At 39.7% G+C, this 27,824-nt stretch overlaps 1 protein-coding gene across 1 annotated transcript in view; it reads right to left on the bottom strand.

Annotated features, from left to right (window-relative positions):
* The window catches only part of LOC126094444 (fibrillin-2-like), a 354,361-nt gene that overhangs the window by 54,036 nt on the left and 272,501 nt on the right, over nucleotides 1-27,824 (bottom strand). Inside the window, exons 39-40 of the mRNA XM_049908817.1 lie at nucleotides 15,399-15,638; nucleotides 514-689 (exon numbers count right to left, since the gene is read on the bottom strand). Coding sequence (XP_049764774.1) covers nucleotides 514-689; nucleotides 15,399-15,638 — 416 coding nt within the window. The remainder of the gene's footprint in view (nucleotides 1-513; nucleotides 690-15,398; nucleotides 15,639-27,824) is intronic.

A 27,824-nucleotide genomic window follows, 5' to 3' on the forward strand; every position in this document is an offset into this window, starting at 1 on the left:
TATTTTACAGTTTTCTCAAATGAGTTTTTCTTTCATACAATTATTAACAACCTATTTGATATCTCAAAAGGTGTTAGGATTTTAAAAATATTTCTTGTATATGCGAATCTTAAGCAAATGTTTGAATTGTATGCCATTCCCATGAGGTGTAGGGGTCTCACTGCAATTAGTGAAAAAGGTATTCTGATAAGTGTTGACTGCTGTGACTAATCGAGTATGACAATATCTAAAGGAAATGTTCCTATATTCATTGAAATGCTGAGGACTGGTTTCAAATGGTTTACTTGTATGATGTTAGCACTAACATTCTGTACATTAATAGAAACAAAGAGTAAGCTATAAATTTATACATACTGTTTATTTAACAACAACAACAACAACAACAACAACAATAATAATAATAATAATAATAACAGATTTGTCTAAAATTCTGTATTTGTATTTGCATTCTGTAATAAAAACATTATAAAAATAAATTATCAGTATATAAACGAAATTCATTCAAATTGTTACCTGGCATCCATGCTGACACTTCATGTCATCAGTGCATTCATCAGAGTCTGTGCAGAAGGTTCCAGTAGAATCAAGTTTGAAGCCTCTCGGACAAATGCACTTGAAGCTGCCAAGTGTGTTGATACATGTTCCAGGTGGGGGACAGTTGCCTGTGTGATCCTCACACTCATTGATATCTGCATGTGCAAACAATGCAAAATGTATTAAAGCTGCACCTGGTAAAAGCTAAATTTAGTTACAGTTATGTGCTCTGGCCTTTAGGAGAAAATGGGCAAAGAAGAACCTGTATGGTAAAATTCAGAAACTGCTGTGAGAAGTCAATTCATTTTCCATCATAGCTGATTTTTTATGAATAAACGACTCCACTTATCAACATATAATACAATTCATATACCAGGTGAATATAAAAAAATGAAAAGTGGCACTGAGAAAGCCAATGCAATAACAATTATGGTCCTCTGCTATGAGACAAAATGTTTTTTTCCTTGCAGCCACCCTAATTATAGTCCACATAATGTAGGAAGGCACTTCCATGCAGAGAGCCAAAGTGATAGGAAAGCATGGACGGGATGGGGCACAGAGTGGGCAAACAACATCTGGGTTGCTGGACTGTGTTGCTGTGGAGGACAGGTTCATTTGCCAACAGTACATCATTTAATACATTCAGATCTAAGAGAATAATAATAATTTTTAAAACCAATATTGATCAGTTGCTACATGAGAGACTTGCTGACAACATTGCATTCATTGCTCTACAGCTTCTGTGTCACATCAGAAGGTGAAAGCAGCTGCTGCAGTTTTGTAAAAATATCAAGTACTGTTTTTCTTAAAAAGGTGAGTGTCTAATGACAAGATCATCGAAACTGGTTACAATATTTTCCATTTTAGTGCAGATTGGACTGGATTATATGTAGAAATGTAGTACACAACAAAAATAACATCAAACACAAACGGAAATCATTATATTTCCTTGACAACTGCTTCTACTCCACTGAATTTTAAAAAAATGTGTAATTTTATAATGCATGTGTGTGGATGTGTGATTGTAGTTCAATGTAAATCACTGTGAATAAAGAAGGATTACTGGTAGCAAAGACTCATGCAAAAGACTATTACGTAAATCGTCAGTACGTTGTCATATTTTTTGCTGTTAACAAGTATCATAGTGCAAACTAGCTCGTCCAATATTACAATGAGACACTGTATTTATGATCCATGGGACAAGTAAACAACAAACAATTTTATTTGAATAGCTCGAAAAAATGCTGTCAGGTAATGCTGAAAACTACTGAGATCTCGACAGATAACAAGGTTTTGTAATGTCAGATATTTTCTATCTATATGCATTTCAAACATGAAATGCCTTAAAACATCCTTGTCAAAGCCATATTTGTGATATAGGTCTCATGCAACATGAAACTAATTTTTCCTGATGTTTATACAGTTGACACATTCATTTACTATTCTGTGTATACTTCTCTTGCTGACTCATGCTTCTACTGTTTGTTCTTGTGTCTTCAGAATGTCAACAATAGGAATCCCGTTTTCAGTTGCACATTTGAAAATGTTTAAAATGCGGTAAAAAAGCCTCATTGCCTTCTTGCGAAGCCCTTCACATTTATCGGCGTCACATGACGTACTCATTTGGAAATCACGCTAACACATTTAGAGATAAACATTCAAAGCTACACTGCTACAAGAAAAAAACATCGACATTTGAATAAATAATTTGATCGCTCTGTGAATGAAACTGCATTGTCACAAAGTACAGCAACAGCATAGCATGCAGGGGAGAGATTCTTGCCACTTAGTTGTAGTTGGTCTGCCTTTCTACATGATGCAGACAATAGTAAATTACTAAAAAATTATGGCTGAAGGGGGCAAATCTAGGATAGCTCCATAGGGTGAGCAAAATACTTGAGTGTTTTCTGTATTAATTTTTCACTCTAAGAAGTTTCTTGATGTGGTGGCTAACAGGAGTATCTGCTTCAATAGAAGACAGAAGACTATGAATAACTTTGGACCAATATTCAATTGTTTCTGGTCACTAGCACACTGACATTATTGAAGCCACATCATTCCCATGTTAACTTTGCCCAATGATTATGACCTTATATAAAGATCATCCCTTCCCAGCATTTGTAACTAATGATATAATGTTATTTATGAACACGTAGATGCACTAAAAAAAGTGTCTTCTGCCCACTAAGGTCAATTAGCTCAGACGACTTCTGTATGCTATCAGTACCAACCAAAGTTACTTGATTTCAAATGATACAGCTACTTCCACCAACCAACGAACTGAGAGTCTTCTTAGAATGAATGATTAATAGGTGGTAAAAATGTCTGACAATTTAAAATGCTGAAGGGGCTCAAAATTCTCAGAGAAGTAGGTGTATGTTATAAGGAAAGATGGGTAATGTATAACATGTATAATAACCAAGAAGGAACATTAAAATTGTGACCAAGAACAAGTTCTTGGATTCTGTAGGGTGTAAGACAGGGATGCAGTCCAATCTTCTATCTGTACATTGGGGAAGCAATCATGGAAATAAAAATAGGATTAAAATTGAGGGTGAAAGAACATCAATGATAAAATTCACTCATGACGATGCTATCCTCAGTGTATGTGAGGAAGAATTACAGGACATACTGAATGGAAAGAAGTCTTCTGAGCACAGAATATGGAAAGTAATGAGAAGCAGCAGAAATGAGATTAGTGATAAACTTAACAACAATATTGGGGACCAAGAACTTGAGGAATTCTGCTACCTTGGAAGCAAAATAGCACAGGGCAGTTGAAGCAAGGGCTACATTAAAAGCATATTAGCACAGGAAAAGAAGACATTTCCGGCTAAAACGAAATATAGTAGTAACAAACATCAGCCTTAATTTGAGAAAAAAATGAGAATGTACATCCAGAGCATAGCATAATGCAGAAGTGAATCATGAACTGTGGGCAGATTGCAAAAGAAAAGAATTGAACTGTTTGAGATGTGGTGCTACAGAAGTATGATGAAAATTACATGGACATATGCGATTAGAAATCAGGACATCTCTACCAAACAGATGAGGGAAAAAAGACATGGAAAACTCTCACAAGAAGAAGGGACAGAACGATAAGACACATGTTAATACATCAGGAAATAACTTCCATGGTACTAGAGAGAACTGTAGAGGATAAAAACTCTAAGGGAAGACAAAGATTACAATACATCCCACAAATAATAATTGAGGATGGTGGGTATAAGTACTAATCTGAGATGAAGCAGTTGGCACAGGACAGGAAGCCATGGTTGACCTCATCAAACCAGTCACAGGACTGATGGAAAAACAGAGAGAGAGAGAGAGAACTGGCTCTTGTCCACCAAAGCTATACAGAGACAAATTATTTGAGAAGAATAAAACACCAAAGGTTACCATTATGTACTGTTGTCTATGTCTGATGTCTTAAGAATTTATGTAGAAAAGGGAAGACAAGTGGCAGCATGTTGATAAACATACACACTAAATCTAAAAACTTTGCTCACTTGCAGATCCAAGATACCCTCATTTGGCAAAAGGGAAAGGAAAGGTTGAAGAAACAAGACAATATATAGTTAGAGCAGGAAAACCATAACTGATTTTCTTGTCAGAAACATACATCAATCATTGTAGTTTAGATATGTGTAATTGCTTCATAATGGGAATGGACATTCACTTGTAGTTTCTCACAAAATTGTAGAGAAATGAAAAATACAGATATGTATGTAATCCATCAATGTAAACTGCTGTGGTTATTATTTACAAAGACATAGGAAAATTCTGAGTGGAATACAAACAAGTGTGTGAGAATTAGTAACCACTGATCATATGAAGGAAGTGCTGAGTAGTAGAAAGATACGTTAACAATAAGTTGAACATTAAAGCTTAACCGAATTCCCATACTTCAGAGCATACACATACAACAATACCAAGACACCCGCCTACATTCAACAAACAGTCAGATTTGACAGGGAACCAGGAGATGATATCCCCCCCCCCTGTGTGTTTGTGTGTGTGTGTGTGTGATGAAAGCAAGAATTGCTAGTATGGTAGAGGAAGATGATGCCGTACTGAGATGCGTCATAATCAGTCTGACAGATGTGGAAGTTGAAATTTAGGATTTCTTTACTGGTAATTAACGGCCTTCCCATCAGATGACTGAAGTTGAGCACCGTTGAGCTGGGCTAGCACTTGGATGGGTGACCATCTGGTCTGCTGAGCGCTTTTGGCAAGCGGAGTGCACTCAGCCCTTGTGAGGCAAACTGAGGAGCTTGAGAACTTTTAACACTGCAGTGCATCAACAATCATGAATAATTTAATGATTATAAAGAATCTGCCTCGACTGCAAATAGAAACCGGATGTTGGCAAAGGTTTCAGCGCGGATAACCACGCCTTCTTCGGAACACATTAAAACTACAAACTCCCTAAAGAGGCTTGGTCCAACATTAATACAGAATGCCCAAAAGGACAAAAGATTCGCATAAAATGTAAAATAAACGGTACTTGTGTACCATGTAAAGAGCTGCACTTAGCTCAAACGTCAGAAGCGTGCTTCCTTACTCCAGCCAATGTTCAGGGGCCGCGGGCTCTCAGGTAAACTGAGGTGGCGCCGGCAGCTAGGCTGTGAGAATGTCAGAAAAGAATGTCCATGTGCAAATTGAGAAATCTGTCTTCTTCCATGTGATTGGCATAAAATGTGTTACGAAAGTGATCTGATGACCAGGTCAAAGGCACAGGAAGTTAATGCGTGTGTATGTATAAGGTCCTAGCTCAAGGACAATTTTATAGAACTATAGAACGTGGATAGGCTGAGACTATATATGAGGAATAGTAAATTCCACGGATGGTCAAAATGCATGCACGCAGGACAGACAAAATACCGTCAGCTAGAAGCAGGCTAAAAATATGGGGGATGAATAACCCATTTTTCAATTACTTGGGGTCGGCGATAGTATTTGATGACTACACTTGGATAAGCGTGAAAAGTTACTATATTAAATTCTAAGTGCTATTGACCAGAAAAGGGTCAAAGTAGTACGACAGGCTTAATGTAATTGTGTGAAAGGACATACAACATCGCCTTCATCGCCCTTAATATCTAATGACCGACAGAGATCATTTTGAATAGTGCTATCGGTTATGTACCAAAATAGTGTGAAAAGAACCTAAATCTAAACTAGTTTCTTAAAATCAGGTACTTGAGGTACTGAACCACGTAGCTTAATCAAGTGAGGTCTGTGAACACATATAGCATGGAACAGACAAACTACCTTTATGTTCTAATAGCTTTTGACGTAAAAGGTCAAATAATGTAACGGGCTTGTAAGAAGCTCCAATATTTGTAATATGGTCCAAATAGCCATTTCCACTTAGTTATAATTATCCAAGTTGAATATGGTGATGCAAGGATGTTTTTAGTCATATTCATTCCAAGTCCAAGCTCTGGCCTAAAATTAGGAAATAAATCCTTAACCTTTTTTAAAAACATTGAAGTGATGTCGTACGTCTCTTCATGCATATACACATAACTTTGCATACCATTTTGGTAACACCTGATAACACTAATCATCTTGACCTCTGTCGGTCAACAGATAATAAAGGACGATGAAAGCATCTTTGTACATCCTTTCACAGATGTATATTAAGCCCATTCTTTTCTGACATTCTCACAGCCTGGCTGCTGGTGCCACCTCAGATTACCTGAGAGCCCACGGCCCACCGAACGTTGATGCTTCTGACTTTGAGCTAAGTACAGCTATTGACATGGTACACACGTATCGTTTATTTTACATTTTATGCGAATCTTTTGCTCTTTTGGGCGTCCTGTATTAATGTTGGACCATACCTCTTTAGGCAGTTTGTAGGTTTAATGTGTTCTGAGGAAGGCATGGCTATCCGTGCCGAAACCTATGTCAACATCTGGTTTCTATTTGCAATCGAGTCGGATTCTTTATAATCATTAAACTGAGGAGATACTTGATTGAGAAGTAGTTGCTCCGTCTCGGAAACTGACCTACGACTGGGAGAGTGGTGTGCTGACCACATGCCCCTCTACATCCGCATCCAGTGACACCTATGGGCTGAGGATGACATGGCGGCCAGTCAGAACCTTTGGGCCTTCATGGCCTGTGCGGGAGGAGTTTAGTTTTTTCTTTCTTTCTTTCTTTTTTTTTAACTGGTAATTACAACACTTTAGCTTGACCACAAAATTTATCAGATAGCTATTTTTGTTCTGTTGAAGAAAGTCTCAGTATGCAGAATTAATAATTTCTCATCAAATGTAAACTGATAATTGGACTTGTACTGTAAGAACATGTACATATTTTGTTTTGTTTTTGTTTATATTCATACTGTATATTATGGTGTACATTTTTTGACCTTTTTAGTTTAACTTGAACAATTTGTACTGCATGATACTGCTGCAGCAATGATACGAAAGAGACAGTTTATGCTTTTCTGTGGAGCACTTTAAAGAAGAAAACAGGGTTGAAAAATATAATCCTTAATTTTCCACTCAAGAGAAAAGAACAGTATGTGAATCACCTTTGAGATACAAAAAACGAGTCAGAAAATATTGGTTTCTGAAAACCAATCATAAACAATGGTTCTGGTTGCTACCAGTCTTACTGTGACACGCGAGGAAGCTGTGAATGACAAAACATGCAATTAAATATGACAATGCAGATGCCCTTGGTGGAATACAATATTTGAGTTGCTAAAATGCACATAAATTATAGTGAGAAATTAGCTATATTTACAGTTCTGAAAAGGATTTCCTCAGAAGCTAGCAATATTCTCAGTCTCATTTACATGCCTAACAAAGATTCAGCACAGTCTTGAAAATGAATTTTCACTCTACAGTGGAGTGTGCACTGATTTGTAACTTCTCAGAAGATTAAAACTCTTTATGACACTGGACTTGAAACTGGGAGCTTTGCCTGTCATGGGTAAGTGCTTCACCGTCTGAGGTACCTGAGCACAGCTCACAACCGACTCTCACAGCTCTACTTCTGCCAGTAACTTCTCAGAAGATCTCCAGTATACCTTGCCAGACTAGCACTCCTGGAGGAAGGAGTTTGAAAGGTAGCTGAGGAAGCAGTGGTTGAAGTAGAGTTGTGAAGGCGGGTCACAAGTCATCTTAGGTGGCTCAGTCAGCAGAGCACTTACCCAGAAAAAGCAAATGTTTCAGGTTTGAGTCATTGTCCAATACATAGTTTTAATCTGCTAATAAGTTTCATTCTCATGGTTGAACCTTATGGACTGCCCTTCAGTTTTCTTCATACTTACAGGATTTGAAGATCAGTTCAAAGAGATCAGTTTCCTGGAGCAGAGTGACACCATACTCAAAAAACTTGGCTTTGAAGATGAGAAGATCTCTTTAGCAGTGTTAAGTATAAAATACTTTGAACTTATTAACATAGTCATCAGTAGTAGTCTTGTAATCTTGTAATAGTCTTGTAATGGTGAAGTTTCCAGTTCAAATCTTGATAGTAGCAACTTCTTTTTTTACTTTTATTTTAATTCTATCATCATCATCATTTAAGACTGATTATGCCTTTCAGCGTTCAGTCTGGAGCATAACCCCCCTTATACAGTTCCTCCATGATCCCCTATTCAGTGCTAACATTGGTGTCTCTTCTGATGTTATACCTATTACTTCAAAATCATTCTTAACCGAATCCAGGTACCTTCTCCTCGGTCTGCCCCGACTCCTCCTACCCTCTACTGCTGAATCCATGAGTCTCTTGGATAACCTTGCTTCTCCCATGCGTGTAACATGACCCCACCGTCTAAGCCTGTTCGCCCTGACTGCTACATCTATAGAGTTCATTCCCAGTTTTTCTTTGATTTCCTCATTGTGGACACCCTCCTGCCATTGTTCCCATCTACTAGTACCTGCAATCATCCTAGCTACTTTCATATCCGTAACCTCAACTTTGTTGATAAGGTAACCTGAATCCACCCAGCTTTCGCTCCCATACAACAAAGTTGGTCGAAAGATTGAACGGTGCACAGATAACTTAGTCTTGGTACTGACTTCCTTCTTGCAGAAGAGAGTAGATCATAGCTGAGCGCTCACTGCATTAGCTTTGCTACACCTCGCTTCCAGTTCTTTCACTATGTTGCCATCCTGTGAGAATATGCATCCTAAGTACTTGAAACCGTCCACCTGTTCTAACTTTGTTCCTCCTATTTGGCACTCTATCCATTTATATTTCTTTCCCACTGACATTACTTTCGTTTTGGAGATGCTAATCTTCTACCATAGTCCTTACATTTCTGATCTAGCACTGGAATATTACTTTGCAAACTTTCAATCGAATCTGCCATCACAACTAAGTCATCTGCATATGCAAGACTGCTTATTTTGTGTTCACATATCTTAATCTCACCCAGCCAGTCTATTGTTTTCAACATATGATTCATAAATAATATGAACAACAGTGGAGACAGGTTGCAGCCTTGTCTTACCCCTGAAACTACTCTGAACCATGAACTCAATTTACCGTCAACTCTAACTGCTGCCTGACTATCCATGTAAAGACCTTTAATTGCTTGCGAAAGTTTGCCTCCTATTCCATAATCTTGTAGAACAGACAATAATTTCCTCCTAGGAACCCGGTCATATGCCTTTTCTAGATCTATAAAGCATAGATACAATTCCCTGTTCCACTCATAACACTTCTCCATTATTTGCCGTAAGCTAAAGATCTGGTCCTGACAACCTCTAAGAGGCCTAAACCCACACTGATTTTCATCCAATTGGTCCTCAACTAATACTCGCACTTTCCTTTCAACAATACCTGAGAAGATTTTACTCACAATGCTGATTAAAGAGGTACCTCTGTAGTTGTTACAATCTTTTCTGTTTCCATGTTTAAAGATTGGTGTGATTACTGCTTTTGTCCAGTCTGATGGAACCTGTCCCAACTCCCAGGCCATTTCAATTATCCTGTGTAGCCATTTAAGACCTGACATTCCACTGTATTTGATGAGTTCCGACTTAATTTCATCCACCCCAGCTGCTTTATTGCACTGCAATCTATTGACCATTTTTTCCACTTCCTCAAATGTGATCCTATTTCCATCATCATTCCTATCCCATCCTACCTCGAAATCTGAAACATTACTGATTGCATTTTCACCTACATTGAGCAACTCTTCAAAATATTCCCTCCATCTGCCCAAGGCATCCTCAGGATTCACCAGCAGTTTTCCTGACCTGTCCAAAATACTTGTCATTTCCTTCTTACCTCCCTTTCGAAGACTGCTAATTACACTCCAGAATGGTTTTCCAGCAGCTTGACCCATAGTCTCCAACCTGTTTCCAAAGTCTTCCCACGATTTCTTCTTGGATGCTGCAATTATCTGTTTGGCTTTGTTTCTTTCTTCAACATAACTTTCTCTGTCTACCTGGGTTCTGGTATGTAGCCATTTTTGATATGCCTTCTTTTTCCTTTTACAGGCTGCCTTGACTGTATCATTCCACCAAGCTGTTTGCTTCTTCCTACTTTTACACACTACTGTTCCAAGACATTCTTTAGCCACTTCTAGTACTGTGTCCCTGTACCTTGTCCATTCCTTTTCCAATGACTGTAATTGACTACATTCAACTAACTGGTACCTTTCTGAGATCGCTATTATGTACTTGTGCCTGATTTCCTTATCCTGAAGTTTCTCCACTCTTATCCTCCTACATATGGACCTGACCTCCTGCACTTTCGGCCTCACAATCTCAATTTCGCTGCAGATTAAATAATGATCAGTGTCATCAAAGGATACCCTGAATACACGTGTGTCCCTCACAGCCTTCCTGAATTCCTGATCTGTTATTATGTAGTCAATGACAGATCTGGTTCCCCTGCCTTCCCAAGTATACCGGTGAATGTTGTTCTGTTTAAAAAAGGAGTATGTGATTACTAAGCCCATACTGGCACAGAAATCCAAGAGTTGTTTCCCATTCCTGTTGGCCTCCATATCCTCTCAAAATTTATCCATAACCTTTTCATACCCTTCTGTTCTATTTCCAATCCTGGCGTTAAAATCACCCATGAGGAGAACACTGTCCTTGTCCTTTACTCTAACAACTACATCACTGAGTGCCTCATAAAAACTATCCATCTTATCTTGATCTGTCCCTTCACAATGCGAATATACTGACACAATCCTAATTTTCTTGCTAGACACTGTCAAATCTATCCACATCAGTCATTCGTTTACATACCTTATTACAACTACGCTGGGTTCCATTTCTTTCCTGATGTAAAGCCCTACACCCCATTGTGCTATTCCTGCTTTGACTCCTGACAGGTAGACCTTGTATTCTCCCACTTCCTCTTCTTTCTCACCCCTTACCCGAATGTCACTAACAGCTAAAACGTCCAGCCCCATCTTACTTGCAGCCTCTGCCAGCACTACCTTCTTCCCAGAGTAGCCCCCATTGATATTAATAGTCCCTGGTTTGTCAGTTAGAGGTGGGACTCCGTCACCTCCAAAGATCCGAGGCATTTTGCTCTGATTGTTGCCAGCATCATATTTAAAGTACCAGGGAAGCAGGTTGCTAGCCTTACTTGCCCCGAGTCCCATTGGGTTTTACCCCTAATGGCTGAGGGACTAACCGGTGGATTTGGTAGTCTTTGCTGTATGAGCACAAAGGTGACCACGACTCAGAATATGTCTGAGATGCCCAGCCTTATTCCAAAGTAACTGGTATCCCGACTGTCGGGACCACTTAATTCTATCTTTATTATCAAATGTAAATGCTAACTAACAAATATTGAAGCATAGATTTAAAAAAATAACATCTTTTTATTTTTAATTACTGCTCTTTTGAAAATACATGTGATTAGTACCGTATTTACTCGAATCTAAGCCGCACTTTTTTTCCGGTTTTTGTAATCCAAAAAACCACCTGCGGCTTAGAATCAAGTGTAAAGCAAGCGGAAATTCTGAAAAAAGTTGGTGGGTGCCGCCACAATTTACTTCTGCCGTTGAATATATGTAGCGCTACACAGGCATGCTTTGGTGGCACAAAGATAAATACTGGCGCCAAAACCTCTGCGTCAGTAAATAAATTAAAAAAAAAAGGTGGAAGATGAGCTTATTTTCTCCGCCCCCGAGTTTCGACCACTACATTTTCATACATTATCCAACGAAGTAAATATAAATTCCGTATTGTTCATCTTCGAATGTAGCAGCATTTGAGTGCACTACGAAAATCCGACTGGCAAGACTGTTTGGGATGTTTGTCAATATGGCCAACTCTATGTCCTGAATTGTTTCCTATCTGTGAGAAGAGATGGTTGCTAAGAGGAACTTTTATAAATTGTAAATCACATGCAGTATTCTCGTCACCATAAGAATAATACGCATATAAACATTTTGCCATGTATTGTTTCATGTTTGCTGCTAACTCATTTAAATCCAGTCTGCCTAATAAACTACGAAACGAGAGTGAGACAGCAGCAAACGCGGAAGAATATACATATCATGTCATGTTTATATTCGTATTATTATTATTATGCTTAATAGTGATGCAATCAGAAATGAAGCACGGCAATTGACTAGATTTTTAAATCTAAGATGACTAATTTCTGTGTAGAATGTAATGTACTAAAGAGGCGCCTGCAAATATTTTCAAATGGAGAAAAATTTTCGCTAAACTCTCGTTCAGAACATCTTCTATCTATTATTTGGTTCTTGTTGATCATTATCAAAGAAAGCAGCAGTGTAAGTAACAACAAATAGCAGTTTCTTGCCATTGTATCCCTCTCTTTTTTTAAAAAAAAAAAAAAACGGCAGAAGCGTGCACAAAAGCAAGCCATGCCATGAGCGGCGACAGGCCGTAAACAAGCACTATCAGAATGCAGCAAACAATACATGATGCAGTACAGTAATGCATTTTCAGCTTAGAGTGACGTAAACACCTATAACAAAGAAAACTGCGCTTATCAGATCAAAGAAAAATAAGCAATCAATTCAAATCAGACGAAGCACGTGGGAAAGGAAGGGTACGTGTATAAATATGGACGGAGCGCCTGACGCATAGCAATGGCTACCTGGTAAAGTTTAACTGCAAAGCTTACGACTCGAACCAAACTACTGTAGCTGTATCGTCATTCATTTGACCTGAATTGTGTCTCATATTACAATGGACCAACTTTGTTTCGATTTGGAGATGCGGCCTATAATTTTTCTCTCCCCTTGAATTTCGAGTCTCAAATTTCAGGTGCGGCTTAGATTCGGGAATTTTTTTTTCCCTTGATTTCGAGTCTCATTTTTAAGTTGCGGCTTAGATTTGAGTGCGGCTTAGATTCGAGTAAATACGGTAGTTAAAAGTAAAACGATTTCAAAGATGAGTGTCACCAAGGCCACTGCAGCATGTATTTGGAAGTCTGTGTCAATATATGTACTTTCTAGCAGAAGAAGTGCCAGAGAGCTTGAAAACTAGTGAACACTTTTATCTGTTACATGTATCAATGTGCCACTCATCAGTCTATTATAGGTGAGTGGTTGCGTTTCTGTTATTTTGCATAAGATGTTAAAAAATTATAATTCAATGTTTGTTAATCAACATTTCCATTTGTTTAATAAATCTGGAATTTAAACAAAACAGTGAAAAAAAAAGTTTCTGCAAGCAAGATTATAGCCAGTGACTGCTGCTTTAGGTAACTGCTATGAGCATAAACTCCTACAAGAATGAAGAGAATACAAGCGGGCCAGATTGTAAGGTGCCCGTGTCAGTCTTGTTGGTATGCGTACCGATGACTCAGTGCTTCAACTATTTGGTGAGTCATTACTGTTACTCCTCAAATTATAAAACTTGAGGTTAAGATGTAATTAATAAACAGATAGTTTTCTAGATCTACATCCACATCATACCACGGAAGCTACTTAACAATGTGTGACAGAGGGTACTTCTTGTACTACTAAATGAATCCCCTTCCCTGTTCCACTCACGAATGCCGCATGGGAAGAATGACTGTTGGTAAGCCCCTATATAAGCTCTAATTTCTCCAATTTTCTCATCATAGTCACTTTGCAAGATGTACATGAGCGGAAGTAGTATGTTGTCTGACTCTTCCTGGAAAGCACTCTCTCAAAGAATAAATGGTAAAGAACTCCAAGATGCACGATGCTCTTCTTGTAACACCTGCCACTGCAGTTTGTTGAGCATCTCTTTAACACTCTCATGCTGACTAAATGGTCCTGTGACAAAATGTGACTCTTTGTTTGATCTTCTCTATCTCTTCTATCAGTCCTAACTGGTAAGGATCCCATATTATTAACAGTACTCAAGAATCAGTCAAACATTGGAAGCCACTTCTTTTGTGGGTGAGTTATATTTCTTTAAGATTCTTTGTATGAATCTCAATCTGGCATCTGCTTTTCCTATTATTTGTTTTATGTAGTCATTCCACTTAAGGTCACTCTGGATAATTATTCCTAGATATTTTATGGTACACACTGTTTCTGGAAATTTTTCATCAATAGCATAGTTGTACGGTACTGGATTTTCTTTCCTTTGCATGCACAATATATTACATTTACTTATGGTCAGAGTCAGCTGCCAGAGCCTGCACATTTGCCCATCCTTGACAAGTCATTCTGCAACTCGATACTGTCTTCTGGCATTGCTACTTTCTTATAGACAACTGAATCATCTGCAAACAGTCTGAAAAGAGCTTCTGACGCTTTTTAACTAGACCGTTTACATTCACTGTATACAGTAATGATCCTAACCCACTCCTTGGGGTACTCTGGAAATTACCTTTACACCTGTTGATTTTGTTCCATTGAGAGCAATGCGTTGAGTTCTGTCTGCAAGAAAGTCCTGAATCCAGTCACAAATTTGGTCTGATACTCGATAACGTTGTATTTTTTTCACTAAATGGCAGTGCAGGACGGTGTCAGATGCCTTCCTGAAGTCAGCAAACACAGCATCAACCTGGACGCTGTTGTCTATAGCACTGTGGACCTCATGGAGGAGCAGAGCAAACCGAGTTTTGCAAGATCTCTGTTTGTGGAGGCCACGTTGATTTTTATAGAGGATATTTTCATTCTCCAAGACGTCATAAATCTTTAGCATAAAATATTTCCATAGTTTTACAACGGACTGATGTATAGTTATGTGCATTGTCCTACAACCCTTCTTGAAAACAGGAATGATCTGCACTTTCTTCCAGTCACTAGGCACCCTCTGTTGCTCCAATGATCTACAATAAACTGTTGCTAGAAGAGGAGCAAGTTCTTTAACATAATCTTCATAGATTCTTATAGGTATCTGGTCCTGATGGTTTTCCGCTACTAAGCGATGGTAGATTCTTTTCTATTCTACAATCAGTTATTCAATATTTACCATTTCGGCATTCATATGATGCTTGAAAGGAAGGACCATATTACAATCTTATGCAGTGAAATAATTTTGAAAAAGCGAATTTAGTACTTTGGTCTTCTCTCTGTTATCTTCCATTTCAGTGCCAGTATGGTCACCGAGTGAATAAACAGACGATTTTGAACCACTTACTGATTTTATGTAAGACCAAAACCTCTTAGTGTTTTCACTTAGATTGGTTGACAAAACTCTACTTTCTACACCTATTTTCACTTCATTCAGCTTTCATTTGTCAGTTAGGCTTGGTCTTCTCTTGAAACTGCGATAAAGCTACTGGGGACTGGCAGCACTGCCACATTGAATAAATATAGACCTTTTTGATGAGTTATTTCAGAATGAAGCGTTATGACACACTGAATTAGATACAAGGATGAACTAAAATTGTATGCATATAAATAACAAAAGCTTTTTAATAAGCCACAGAAGTTATTATCTTACTCACTATCTGAAACTTGCATTACCTACCAGTGCACTGATCACCAACTTGGTTGTAACCCTTGGGGCAAGCGCATTTGTAGCTGCCTGGAATATTCACACACTCATGACTGCAGGTATGTTTGCCTGTTGCACACTCATCAACATCACGACAGCTGACACGATCAGGGTTCAGGACATATCCTGCTGGGCACGAGCACACAAAGCTGCCATCTGTGTTCTGACAAGTGAATTTGCATGGAGATGGTGTCTGCTCACATTCATTGACATCTGCAAGAGAAACAGTAACCAACATTTAGAATTAAATTGTTTTATGAACAAAATAATAACTTTTATTACACAAATGGAATGATTATCTTGAAATTTCATAAAAAAAACTATATGTGACTCTACATGATACACAATGCCTCTCTTGTAGTGTCTGCCACTCATGTTCTAAAGCACTACACCAGAAATAGTGCCTTACTGGATTTGCCTTCCTTAAGAATTGCTATAGTCCATAATAACTATAAAAATTTGAGTATAAGATTTTTCCATAAGTTGCCCTACTCAGCTCATACAGTACTGCTAAATAAATGTAAGAACATTTGGCTAAAATACAGTGGTTTCTATACAATTGAAGAATTCCTAGAAATTACTCATTATAATGTATGTTTTTCCTGAGTGATAAAGATAATATTTTACTTCTTAAATGAACTAGTTATTTTCTGTGTTATTTTCTGTACATGTAATTGATTATTGTATTAAACTTTTATGAAATATGAAGAACAGTGAAAGGAAAATAAAAATATTATATTCTGTTACATTCTATCTTATTCATGCTCTAGAGCTTACTAAATGATGCCATAGCAAAACTTGCTGCTCTTTGTTTTGTCTTCTATACCTCTTCTATTAATACAACCTAGTAAGGTAATGATGAACAATACTCAAGAATCAATCCTATAATTGTTTTCTAAGCCACTTCATTCATTGATGAATTATATTTCCTTAAGAGTCTTCCAATTAATCTCATCCTGGCATCTGCTTTTCCTACAATTAGTTTTATGTGATCATTCCACTTTGCATCACTTGGATGATTACTCCTTGGTTTCTTATAGCTGTTACTATTTCTAATGGTTTATTGCCAAAAGATTAATATAACAGAAGTGGATCTCTTTGCCCACTTATGCACAACATGTTATATTTATTTATGTTCAGAGGCAAGTACCTTCACCATCTTTGATCTTCCTGCATTTTGCTACAATTTTCTGGCATAGCATCCATCTTACAGACAACAACAGTCTATGAACACCTTTATGGAGCTTCCAGTGTTATCCACTAGATCATTTACATATATTGCAAACAGTAACACGTGGTCTCGCGGTAGCATTCTCGCTTCCCGAGCACGGGGTCCCAGGTTCGATTCCCAGCGGGGTCAGGGATTTTTCCTGCCTCGAGATGACTAGGTGTTGTTGTGTCGTCTTCATCATCATCATTCATCACCATTATGGTTGGAGGAAGGCAATGGCACACCACCTCCATACAACCTTGCCTAGTATGGCGGTGCGGGTCTCCCACATTGTTCCCCTATACTCCGTCACGGAGTATGGGACTTCATCATCATCAACAGCCAAGTAACAGTCCCTTGGAATACTTCCAAAATTAACTTTACATCTGTCAATTTTGTCCTGTCAAAATATGTAGAATTCTATCTGCAAGGGAAATCCAGAATCTAGTCACAAATCTCATACAATGGTCAGTAAACTCATATTTTGCTCACTTAACAATATTGAAGAACTGTATTGAATGCCTTCTGGAATTTCTAATGATTTATTAAGCTCTGTCTTAAAATCTGTTAAAAATCCAGTATGCTCTCTAGTAATATCATTGTTAAAGCTGCACCAAACTTTCTTTGAAATGAAATTTAGCTTTTTGTTTGCTAACTGTATATGAGTGATACAACTGCCTGTTAAGCAAGCCCTTCTTGTTATATAATTGCTTAATCTTTAAGAATAGCTACATTTTAGTAAAGTCACATCCTTGGTGGAAAATAAATAAAGCAAAGCATAAAGGTAACAACACACCAAACAGTTGAAGCACTGAGTTATTGATAGACAACTTAATCATGTTCTTCACCAGAAGTTACACCCATAATCCTCCGACCACCCCCAGGAACCAGCTGCAAATGGGCAACCCCTCATCATCAAATGTCAATCTGGACTGGAATAACTTAACCATATCCTTCACTTTGGTCTTCCACTACAGCCTTCACTGCCTCTCAACTGGTCCCAACCCATTACCACTAGGATCCCTACTTGTCACTGTTGATGCAAGCTCCCTATACACCCACATCCTCCACACCCATGATCTTGTTGCAAGCAATACAACACTATCTTTTACAATGTCCTACCAACTTCATATTCACCATCTCATTCTTTATACACCTGACAAAATACATCGTATCAATGATACAATCAATTTCTGAAAATATAATATACAAGGGCTATCCAGAAAGTAATAGATGTTCTGGTCTGTCACAGCAGTGGATGAGTCTACAGCCACTTTCTTCATGCCATAATGTTCCTACACTCAGTATGCATTCAGCAGAGGTACTGTGTCGTCTGTGTCCCTGCTACTTTGCTTTCTGTGGCATGTTCAAATGTGCTCTGCAACAGAAAATCCCACTACTTTTGAGGTGCATCTGTGATTAGGTTTTTGTTGGCAAAAAAACTGCGAACCATTTGAAATTTATAATGAGCTTTGCCAATATATACAGAAAAGGAATAATGAGTGAAAGCCAAGTGAGGCAATGGTGCATTGATTTTAAAAATGGCTGTACCAATTTTCACAATGAGGACCGCAGTGACTGACGAACTGGTAAGAGTATACCTTTAAAACATATACAATAACATTCGATTTTTCATACTGTTAACTTTTTATTTCAAAGTGTGTTTTACTTTCTGGGTAGCCCTCATAATTAGATCGATAAGAAAAATCTACACTCCACGCATATAGTGGTTAAAGAAATGTGCAAGCTTTCACAGCCAGTGAGTGGCTTCTTTCTTCTGACAGAAGGATTGAAGCGGATGTAAGGGGAATGGAGGAAAAGGACTGGGGAGGAATTGGAAATGGGGATAGTTCAGAAAAGTCATCCAGAACCCCAGGTCAGGGCAGATTTACCGGACAGGATGAGAAGGAAAGACTGATTGCTGGGGACTGCATAAGATGAGATTTTTAAAACCTGAGAGCTTAAAGGTGGAAGATAGGATTATAAGAAAGGCAGAAATTACTGATAAAACATCATGGAAGAGTTAATAAGAGCTGAAAGCTAAGCACATCATATGTGGTAGAGGTGTGGGGGAGGAATAGACTAGACAGAAAGTAAAAGATATGAAAAATTAAAAACAAGTGAAGAAAGGAATAGCTATTGAGAAGAAATGCTGAGACAGAAGAAATTAAAGAAAATAATCACAGTAAATTACGGACACATGAATGGAGAGAACCAAGGATGTCACAATATGGAGTATGCTCTGCAACTGGATATTGTGTGTTGCTATCTATGCCCACTCATCCCAAATGATAACTTGGTGATAATTGTACCTATACAGAAGGCTTACATACCAGCTGGTATGTCATGTGACATTTAACAGGTGGCTTCTCCTTTGATTGTATATGTTTTGCCAGTTATTACAGAGATGGCATAGGTTGTGGTACGAGGGTGCAAAGGGGAAGTCAAACCTTAAGCCTTACAGTGGGGATGGTCACAGAGGTAGGAGCCATAGGGTAAGGAGCATAAGATATGACCAGGATGTTATGGAGATTGGGGGAAAGGAAGCAACAAAAAGCTACTCTAGGTGTAGTGGGCAAAATGTCAGACAGAATGGACCTCATTTCATGGCATGATTTTTGGAAGCCATAGCCTTGTCAAAGTAGCTGCTTAATACACTCAAAACCAGAGAAATACTGAGTGGAATCAGCAGTAAGAGGGCTGGATGTGTTGGACTGGGAAATCTGCTTTTGAAGTATGCTAGTGGGGTAATTACATCTGGTGAAGGTTGAGGTGAGAATGGTGGTCCATTGCTTAAACAGTCTGCATTTGAATGAATACGTTTGCATTGGATGTCAACACTGTATTGGAGGGAACGTTTGACATGGGAAGAATGGAAACTGTCAAATTGTATGTACTGTTGTTTGTTAGTGGCTGCAATGCAAACAGAAGTGTGTAGCCGACCCTCAATGAGAATGAGGTAATCATGGAATGTGCCAAGGGATTCGGAACAGCTCCTTATGAAATTTAATTAGGAGAATGTATTAAGAGATTCCAAAAACTGTGACAGGTCAGTCTCACCATGAGTCCATAAGCTAAAGATGTTACCAATGTATCTAAAGCAAACCAGGAGCTGAATACTTACAGAGCCCAGGAAAAGTCCCCCTCAGGCAACACATGACAAGGTTGGCACAGGAAGGAGCCATCCTGGTTCCCATGGACATGCCCTTGATCTGTTTGTATGTCTGCCCCTCAAAGGTAAAGTAATTGTTGGTAAGTATAAAGTTGATTGAGGTGAGCATGAAGACCATCACCAGGTTTGGAATCAGGTGGGTGCTCGCTGAGGTGATGTACAGCAACAGACAGGCTGCATTCAAGGCAAGGCAGACCTATTTGTTCAGGTGCAGACTCATTACAGCAATACACCACGATCCTCACTTCAGCCTTACCAACCTAGATCAAAAGCAGATTTCCTAGGCCATCACTTCCATCCTCGTACTGATGATCCCTCCCAAAAACAACTTATGAGTACAGCTCTTGTTAGTCATCATTACCCCAGTCACAAATGTATTAACCAGGTACTTTGACAAGGCTATGACTTCCGTGTGACCACCTATGCCATAAGACTTTATTTGTCCTAATTACCCACCACCTATACTCCTGTATCTGGCCAGACATATACTATCTAAGGGAGAGACATTGGGAAACGAACTGTGTCATGTACCAACTGTTCTGTAAATACTGTTCGGACTTCCACATGGTGTGTTTAGCACCCTACAACATGATAGTTAAGCCTGTTTCATCACAGGTTCCACCTGGATTTTTGCCCCAGATACCAGTTTCTAAGAACTGTGCACGTGGGAACTGGCCTTACATCATTTCCTTGGTTCTCACTATCCACCTGGCCTTAATATACCTTATTTTTTCTTTGGTCTCACAATTTCTTCACAGTAACAACTCCTTTCTTCACCAGCTTTTAGTTTTCTGCATCTTTTGTTTACTGACCCGTCTATCATCCCCCCCCCCCCCCCCCCCCCCCCCCCCCCCCCACCGAACCTCTAGCACATATAAAGTGCTGGGTTTTTCTTCTTATTAACACTTGCACAATGTTTTGTCAGTAACTTCTGTCTTGCTTATCACCCTATGTTCCACTATTAAACTCACAGGTTTTTAAATCTTGACTGGAACAGTCGCCAACAACCAGTCTTTCCTTCTCATACTGTTGGATAGGTCTCCCCGATCCATGTTGCTGGATGACTTTTCTGAACTCTCCCCATTCTCTAAACCTCTCCAGTCCTTTTCCTTCAACCCTCTTCCTTCTTCTTCAATACTTCTGATAGAAGAAAGAGCCACTGGTTTCGAACGTTTACACATTTTTTTTAACCTTAAGTATGTGTTTTTGTTTTCTCCTGCTGCTGTTTGGTGAGCAAGCTTTTTACATATAAAATTATATTATGGTGACAAACAATGTTGCCACTCGCTATAAAGAAGAGGCATTCAGTCGCAGAATGCTAAAAATATTTCATCTTTTGGCCAAAGCCCTTCTCCAGAAGTAGAAAATTTCACACACTGACACCACCACCACCACCACCACCACCACCACCACCACCAATACTACTACTACTACTACAACAGCGACGACTCACACACATGGCCACTTGCTCCATGTGCGAAGGCCTGACCATGACTGTCTCTCATGTGTGCAGCAATCTAGCTGAGATGAGTAGTGGGGGCAAGGAAGAAGTATGGGATGGGCAGGGGGAGGTATAGCAGGGGCAGGGTAAGGGTGGGGAAGATGCTTGTGTTGCCTATGCAAGCATCCACAGATGTTGTGGGGACAGCATGTGACTGCCAACTGCAGCATTGGGAGGCTATTGTGCTGGGGAGGTCGGTGGTGGTGGTGGTGGTGGTGGGAGTTTGGGGGGGTGGGGGGGATGGGAGTGCGAGGAAGACAAGGAACCAGAGAAGAGGAAAAGACTATTTAGATATACTGATGGGATAGAAGGCATGTGTATTACTGGACTGGGGCCATGGAAGGATATAAGCAAGTGGAGGACAGGTGCTAGCGAAGGTTGAGGCCAGGGAAGGGGGAGGGGAAACAAGAACAAATGGTATGTTGTAAGGACTGTTTCCCACTGCAATTCAAAAAGGCTGGTGTTGGTGGCAAGATTCAAATGGCACAGGCAACAAATCAGTCATTAAATTGAAGCACATCATGTTGGGTGGCATGTTCAGCAATTGCAATGGCAGCTGTCTCTCGGTCACTGTAGGGCAGTGGCCTCCACGCAGACACACAGCTTGTTAGTTGTCATGCCCACAAAGAAAGTGGCAAAATGGTTGCAACTTAGTTTGTGGATCATGGCTGCTTTCACAGGTGGCACTGCCTTTCATGGGGTATGAGGTGCCAGTGACAATACTGGAGTAAGTGGTAATGGGAGGACGTATGCAACAGTTCTTGCATCTGGTTCTACTGCGAGTATATGAGTTGAGGCAACATGTTGGGAGCAAGGGTGAACTTTCCATTGTTTGACAGACTACATCCTTATGCATAATTACTTCTTATTTGAGAGGCAGATATACAAACAAATCTGTGGCGAGGCTATCGGCATCCTCCTATGACAACCGTTTATGACCCATCTAGAGAAAACTTTCTTTGCCATAAAAAAAATACCAAATCCCTTGTCTGATTGAGGTTCACCATCGATGATGGGGCCAAGGGCCAAGATTTTCCATCATCACCCTTCTATAGCCTAAACTCCTCCTCTCATCTGCTTCACCTTGTTCTCCTCAGCTCTATGTTCCATCTTTTTGGACTTTCATTATGTACCACTCCAATGGCACCTTAAAAACATCTGTCCACATCATCCTCACTAAATATCAACAGCACATGAATTTTGATAGCCATCACTTCCACACTAAGAAATCTCTCCCACATAGTCTAGTCACACATGGATAGTACATCTGTAGTGATAAGCAACCCCTTGCCTGTTGTGCTGATGGTCTCACTATGACTTTCACAGACAAGTAGAAACCTGCCCTGCCACCCCTCCTCCCCCCTCTCCCCAAATAAAATCCAATATTAGAAGAAGAAGCTGAATTTATATGGCTGCACATCCGAAATTTTATGGAAAAATCCAATATCATCTCAGGGTAGAACACCTTAAGCATATCCTAAGCCGAGGCTCTAATAAGCGCCTATCGTGACTCAGTGCCTCATGTGTTTGGTGGGTTACTATCTTTACTCCTTCCATTATTCAGTAATATTTTCTCAGCTGTCTTATGAACTATGGAACTCATATCAGATTTCAAACAGATTTTAATTTAATGTAATTCGAAATCGCTCTACGACTCCTAGATCCATTGTTTAACTTAATTTTTGCCAGAGCTCTGAACAGTTTGAGTTTCATCTTTTTGAATTTTATAACTTTACTCACCACCTAATTATGCTACTACAGAGCATTCCTCCTAACTCACACCTACATATTTCCTGGCTAAGCAAGTTTAGGGTACAGCATTACTATAGATTAATTTTCAATATAACAATGAGATACTTTTTTAGAACAAAGCTCACCCCCCCCCCCCCCCCACCAAACAGGTGGTTGCATTACTCTAGGAAATATAGATAAATTAACTTACCAGAATATGCAGCATACAACAAATAAAGCAGAGCACTTGGACATACACCTGAATGAAGTAAACCACATTTTTCGTAGCATGTGAAGTGGGTTGCAAGAAAGATGAAGAGTATCGATAGAGGCAAAATAACTACAAACTCATTAACTTATTCTGTAGAACAACACATAAAGGTGGTGGGGCAGGCACTTACAGCAGAAATGATACAGCATGTCAAAAAGTTGATTGGATTGATGATATGAGTAACAAAATGGTACTTGAAGTTGCAGCAGTAAATATCAAGCTTGAGAACAACAGTCTGATTATAGCAGCTCTGTATAGGTCATTTGGAAGCAGCATTTAAGAATTTTTTAATTAGCTGGAGAACTTGCTGGAGAAGATATCAGAGTATAAAAAAACGTATGTTGTTTGTTGGAGATATCAGTGTAGATGCATTAAATTATAGGTTTAATTATTTACATTATGCTGACTTACTATAGATAACTGTAACTACATAAACTCAGCACATACAAGAGTTACTATACACATTCTTGTAAACATAACAAAAGAGAAAGTAAACATAACCATCTTAGAAAGCTATGCATCTGAATCCACAGATATGATTCACTTAACAGCGCATTGTTGTTGTTGTTGTTGTCTTCAGTCCTGAGACTGGTTTGATGCAGCTCTCCATGCTACCCTATCCTGTGCAAGCTTCTTCATCTCCCAGTACTTACTGCAACCTACCTCCTTCTGAATCTGCTTAGTGTATTCATCTCTTGGTCTCCCTCTACGATTTTTACCCTCCACGCTGCCCTCCAATGCTAAATTTGAGATCCCTTGATGCCTCAGAACATGTCCTACCAACCGGTCCCTTCTTCTTGTCAAGTTGTGCCACAAACTCCCCTTCTCCCCAATTCTATTCAATATCTCGTCATTAGTTACATGATCTACCCATCTAATCTTCAGCATTCTTCTGTAGCACCAAATTTCGAAAGCTTCTATTCTCTTCTTGTCTAAACTATTTATCATCCATGTTTCACTTCCATACATGGCTACACTCCATACAAATACTTTCAGAAACGACTTCCTGACACTTAAATCTATACTCGATGTTAACAAATTTCTCTTATTCAGAAATGCTTTCCTTGCCATTGCCAGTCTACATTTTATATCCTCTCTACTTCGACCAACATCAGTTATTTTGCTCCCCAAGTATCAAAACTCCTTTACTACTTTAAGTGTCTCATTTCCTAAACTAATTCCCTCAGCATCACCCAACTTAATTTGAATACATTCCATTATTCTTGTTTTGCTTTTGTTGATGTTCATCTTATATCCTCCTTTCAAGACACTATCCATTCCGTTCAACTGCTCTTCCAAGTCCTTTGCTGTCTCTGATAGAATTACAATGTCATCGGCGAACCTGAAAGTTTTTATTTCTTCTCCATAGATTTTAATAGCTACTCCGAATTTTTCTTTTGTTTCCTTTACTGCTTGCTCAATTGATAACATCGGGGAGAGGCTACAACTCTGTCTCACTCCCTTACCAACCACTGCTTCCCTTTCATGCCCCTCGTCTCTTATAACTGCCATCCGGTTACTGTACAAATTGTAAATAGCCTGAAACTTCCTGGCAGATTAAAACTGTGTGCCCGACCGAGACTCGAACTCGGGACCTTTGCCTTTCGCTGGCAATCAAGGGCCAGGAAGTTTCATATTAGCGCACACTCCGCTGCAGAGTGAAAATCTCATTCTGGAGCATCCCCCAGGCTGTGGCTAAGCCTTGTCTCCGCAGTATCCTTTCTTTCAGGAGTGCTAGATCTGCAAGGTTCGCAGGAGAGCTTCTGTAAAGTTTGGAAGGTAAGAGATGAGATACTGGCAGAAATAAAGCTGTGAGGACCGGGCGTGAGTCTTACTTCGGTAGCTCAGATGGTAGAGCACTTGCCCACGAAAGGCAAAGGTCCCAAGTTCGAGTCTCAGTCGAGCACACAGTTATAATCTGCCAAGAAGTTTCATATCAGCGCACATTCCGCTGCAGAGTGAAAATCTCATTCTGTAAATAGCCTTTCGCTCCCTGTATTTTACCCCTGCCAGCTTTAGAATTTGAAAGAGAGTATTCCAGTCAACATCGTCAAAAGTTTTCTCTAAGTCTACAAATGCTAGAAATGTAGGTTTGCCTTTCCTTAATCTTTCTTCTAAGATAAGTCGTAGGGTCAGCATTGCCTCACGTGTCCCAACATTTCTACGGAATCCAAACTGATCTTCCCCGAGGTCGGCTTCTACCAGTTTTTCCATTCGTCTGTAAAGAATTCGCGTTAGTATTTTGCAGCTCTGACTTATTAAACTGATAGTTTGGTAATTTTCACATCTGTCAGCACCTGCTTTCTTTGGGATTGGAATTATTATATTCTTCTTGAAGTCTGAGGGTATTTCGCCTGTCTCATACATCTTGCTCACCAGATGCTGGAGTTTTTTCAGGACTGGCTCTCCCAAGGCCGTCAGTAGTTCCAATGCAATGTTGTCTACTCCCGGGGCCTTGTTTCAGCTCAGGTCTTTCAGTGCTCTGTCAAACTCTTCACGCAGTATTGTATCTCCCATTTCATATTCATCTACATTCTCTTCCATTTCCATAATATTGTCCTCAAGTACATCACCCTTGTATAGACCCTCTCTATACTACTTCAACCTTTCTGCTTTCCCTTCTTTGCTTGAACTGGGTTTCCATCTGAGCTCTTGATATTCATACAAGTGGCTCTCTTTTCTCCAAAGGTCTCTTTACTTTTCCTGTAGGCAGTATCTATCTTACCCCTAGTGAGATAAGCCTCTACATCCTTACATTTGTCCTCTAGCCATCCCTGCTTAGCCACTTTGCACTTCCTGTCAATCTCATTTTTGAGTTGTTTGTATTCCCTTTTGCCTGCTTCATTTACTGTGTTTTTATGTTTTCTCCTTTCATCAATGAAATTCAATATTTCAGAATAGAAAATTTACATTCCTAGCTTTCAGAACAAATGTTCCTTCATCGGGGAGGAGAGAGGGGAAAGAAAGGGAAGAAGGGAAAGGAGATTCAGTTACTCACAACCCAGGTTATGAAGCAACAGGGAAAGGAAAATAGGGAGGGTAGCAAGGATGGAGGCATGGTTGTCAGAGGGAAGCCAAAGATATTCTACTGTAAGTACTGTGCCAGCTTCAAACCAAAGAGGATGCATACAGAAGTAAAGAGGTATATAGTATAAAGATAAACACAACTATGTAGGATGAAAAGATGCGTGAATGGCTACAGAGGAAAGGGAAAGAGGAGAAGACTGAAGAGTGAATGGGAGTGAGGTTGTTTAACGTAGGTTCAGTCCAGGGGGATGGCGGGATGAAAGGATGTGTTGGAGTGCAAGTTCCCATCTCCGCAGTTCAGAGGGACTGGTGTTGGGTGAGAGAAGCCAAATGGCACATACAGTGTAGCAGGTTCCTAGGTCCCTAGAATTATGCTGGAGGGCATGCTCCGCTACTGGGTATTGGGCATCTCCTAGGCGGACAGTTCGTCTGTGGCCGTTAATGCACTCAGCCAGTTTAGTTGTTGTCATGCCGATGTAAAAGGCTGTGCAGTGCAGGCATGTCAGTTGATAAATGACATATGTAGTTTCACACATAGCCCTGCCTTGAATTGTGTATGTTTTACCAGTAGCGGGGCTGGAGTAGATGGTTGTGGGTGGATGCATGGGGCAGGTTTTGCAGCGGGGTCGGTTACAGGGGTAGGAACCGCTGGGTAGAGAAGGTAGTCTGGGAATATTGTAGGGTTTAACAAGGATGTTACAGAACTACACATGTCATTTATCAACTGATATGCCTGCACTGCACAGCCTTTTACATCGGCAACTAAACTGGCTGAGCGCATGAACGGACACAGACGAACTGTCCGTCTAGGAGATGCCCAATACCCAGTAGCGGAGCATGCCCTCCAGCATAATTCTAGGGACCTAGGAACCTGCTACACTGTATGTGCCATTTGGCTTCTCTCACCCAACACCAGACCCTCTGAACTGCGGAGATGGGAACTTGCACTCCTACACATCCTTTCATCCCGCCATCCCCCTGGACTGAACCTACGTTAAACAACCTCACTCCCATTCACTCTTCAGTCTTCTCCTCTTTCCCTTTCCTCTGTAGCCATTCACACATCTTTTCATCCTACATAGTTGTGTTTATCTTTATATTATATACCTCTTTACTTCTGTATGCATCCTCTTTGGTTTGAAGCTGGCACAGTACTTACAGTAGAATATCTTTGGCTTCCCTCTGACAACCATGCCTCCATCCTTGCTACCCTCCTTATTTTCCTTTCCTTGTTGCTTCATAACCTGGGTTGTGAGTAACTGAATCTCCTTTCCCTTCTTCCCTTTCTTTCCCCTCTTTCCTCCCCGATGAAGGACCATTCGTTCCGAAAGCTAGGAATGTAAATTTTCGATTCTGTTTTATGTGTATCTATTGGCTGTATTGAGCTGAGGTAATTACTGGCCAGCCCCTCTATCTCTTTGTTAGTATTTGTTTCACATCTTTATATGAGATTTTCCATTAATCATTTAGATCACCTATATGGTCCA

This window comes from Schistocerca cancellata, chromosome 8, assembly GCF_023864275.1.
Source record: "Schistocerca cancellata isolate TAMUIC-IGC-003103 chromosome 8, iqSchCanc2.1, whole genome shotgun sequence".
In the NCBI taxonomy this organism is placed as follows: Eukaryota; Metazoa; Arthropoda; class Insecta; order Orthoptera; family Acrididae; genus Schistocerca; species Schistocerca cancellata.